Genomic DNA, 2,503 nt, shown 5'->3' on the forward strand with positions numbered 1-2,503 from the left:
ATTTTATTTTCTATTTTCGCTAATTGTTTAGGCACCAAATGAGTTTGGTAAAACATGAGAGCTCGACCACAAATCACAGCACAATATATCCTACCACCAAAAACTAGTTTGGAGTAAATATCATTTCATATTTATTTTGTATTAGTAAAAAGGTTAATAAATAATGTTTTCAGCCACTATTTGAGGTTATTTATGTTACTTATCAAATTTCAATAATGTTGTTTACAATTTTATCATAGCCTCTGATTTATCTACTATTTATTGAACATTTTAGTTTTAATATTTGAAAACTTTTATTGTTTGCTTGATTTTTTTAATTTTGAATTTGAATCGGTTTCGAACTAACGCGAGATTAGCAACAATAACCAAGGTGATGTGGCATCGTTAACGTGGGATTACTATAGCTTAATTATCTGGGCGTCACACGTAAAAACGTGGTGAGACCCATTTAGAGAAGACAAACTTTTTCTTATGAGTTCTTTCTTCTCCATCTTATCTTTTATCTACATGTCACTTGTAAGATAGCACCATCGTAAATGCCCGTGGGCAAATAGTATAGAAAATTAAGGTGGTGTTTGGTTCTCTAGTCATATGACTTTTTCTAGTCCGTAAGACTTTTTGAAAAAGACTCTCAAGAAAGTGCTTCTAAGGACTTTTAGGAAAAAGTCCCACCCTGTTTGGTTTGTTAGGGACTTTTCTAGTCCCAACACAAAAAAGTCCCTGGAATCAAACACCCCCTAAGACTTTGCTGTCTACGTTCCAAGATGTTAGAGTTTCTTGGGTGCGTCGATCTGCGAACAATGCGAACAAAGTCGCGCATATCCTAGCTAGGAAGGATTGATGTAAGTCGTTATGTAAAACTTGGTTTCATGTGGCTTCGGAGTGTATTAGCTCAGAGATTATCGCAGAGGAGGATGTGAACTTTGAATAAAATGGCAATGTTTCCCAAAAAAAAGTGATAGGATTACATCAATTTGAAAGGTTTTTTTTTTGTGACATGAAGTTTGAAACTTTGAATCAACGGAGACCAATGATCCGACGATTGTTGGGATTAGAGTTTGATCAACGTGCGATCGTGACGGTTGCGAGTACTGTAGTAGGAGTATATATTCAACCCTGACCACCAACGACCTACCGAAACAGCCCGGATCAATATGGCACTGGCAGCCGCCCCTTGTGTTGCCGACGGCACGGCGGTGACGGGGTCGGTGAGCGAGGTGCCCAAGGTGACGGGCACGCATGAGTTCACGATCCGCGAGTACAGCCGTACCAAGGGCATTGGCGTCGGCAAGTCGATCCTGTCGCAGCACTTCTCCGTCGATGGCCGGCGGTGGCACATCCGCTTCTACCCGGACGGCTACAGCACGGCGGACGGCGGGTGGATCGCCTTGTACGCGCAGACGCTCCACAAGCCGCAGTTCCTTCCCGTGAGCGCCGAGTTCACCTTCCAGCTCCTCGGCCCCGACGGCGACGTCCGCCACACGCGGCGGTCCGACCGGGCCTGCAAGTACGACACCTTGTGCAACAGCTGGGGCATCCGGCGCTACATCACCCGGGCGCACCTCGAGAGCGCGGCGCTGGGCGCCATCCACGCCGACTCCATCACCGTGCGCTGCACCGTGACGATCCACAAGGCGCGGAGGAGGAGCCTCTCCGTCAACCGCCCGGGGCTCGTGAAGATGCCGCCGCCGCCGCCGTCGAGCCACGGGGAGAACGCCATCCGGTTCCTGGCCAGCGGGAAGGCCCCGTTCGACGTGCGGTTCGAGGTGGAGGGCGAGATGTTCGAGGCGCACCGGATGGTGGTGGCCGCGCAGTCGGCGTGGTTCGAGGGCCTCCTCTACGGCCACGGCCGCGAGGCGGGGAAAGATCTACTGCTCGAAGTAGGCGGCGGCATCGTCACCGCGGAGGCGTTCAGGGGCGTGCTCCACTTCATCTACACCGACGAGATCCCCGGCGAGGCCGCCAAGGGGAGGGGGTCGTACGACGTGACGCTGCGGCTGTTGGTGGCCGCCGACTACTACCTCATCGACAGGCTGAAGCTGATGTGCGCGTGCAGGCTGGGCGACTTCATCAAGGACTCCACCGTGGGCACGCTCATGGAGATCGCGGAGGCCTACTCGTGCAAGGACCTCGAGCAGGCGTGCCGGAACTTCGCGGCGCGCAGAGGGCTGAGATTGCTGCCTAACCTAGCAAACATACAGAGCGCGATAAGGAAGAGGTTAACGTCCAGCGGCGCCGCTGCTCCGGCGACGAGGAGGATCATGGACGTGGCATCCACGAGTGGCGCTGACGCTGAGTGAAGTTTTGTGTGTGTGTGCATGCATGCATGCATATGGTACGACGTATACTTATTAGGGTAACCTGTCAGACTACATACATTATGGTACGTATATAAACAGTACTTAGTAGCGGCTGTATAGTGCTGATCTGATCGATATAGCTTGTTTTGTTTATGTTGAGTTAAATACATTGGAGATGCTTCAAATTGTCCTGCGTAGTAAGT

General features: G+C 50.5%; 1 protein-coding gene across 1 annotated transcript; it reads left to right on the forward strand.

The window, feature by feature from the left end:
• Window positions 1-1,154: 1,154 nt before the first annotated feature.
• LOC125538010 (BTB/POZ and MATH domain-containing protein 2-like) lies at window positions 1,155-2,300 on the forward strand. The gene has a single exon (XM_048701321.1). The coding sequence runs from the start codon at window positions 1,155-1,157 to the stop codon at window positions 2,298-2,300; it is 1,146 nt and encodes a 381-aa protein (XP_048557278.1).
• Window positions 2,301-2,503: the final 203 nt, after the last annotated feature.

This window comes from Triticum urartu, chromosome 2A (genome assembly GCF_056163025.1).
Source record: "Triticum urartu cultivar PI428250 chromosome 2A, HENAU_Tu73, whole genome shotgun sequence".
Classification (NCBI taxonomy): Eukaryota; Viridiplantae; Streptophyta; class Magnoliopsida; order Poales; family Poaceae; genus Triticum; species Triticum urartu.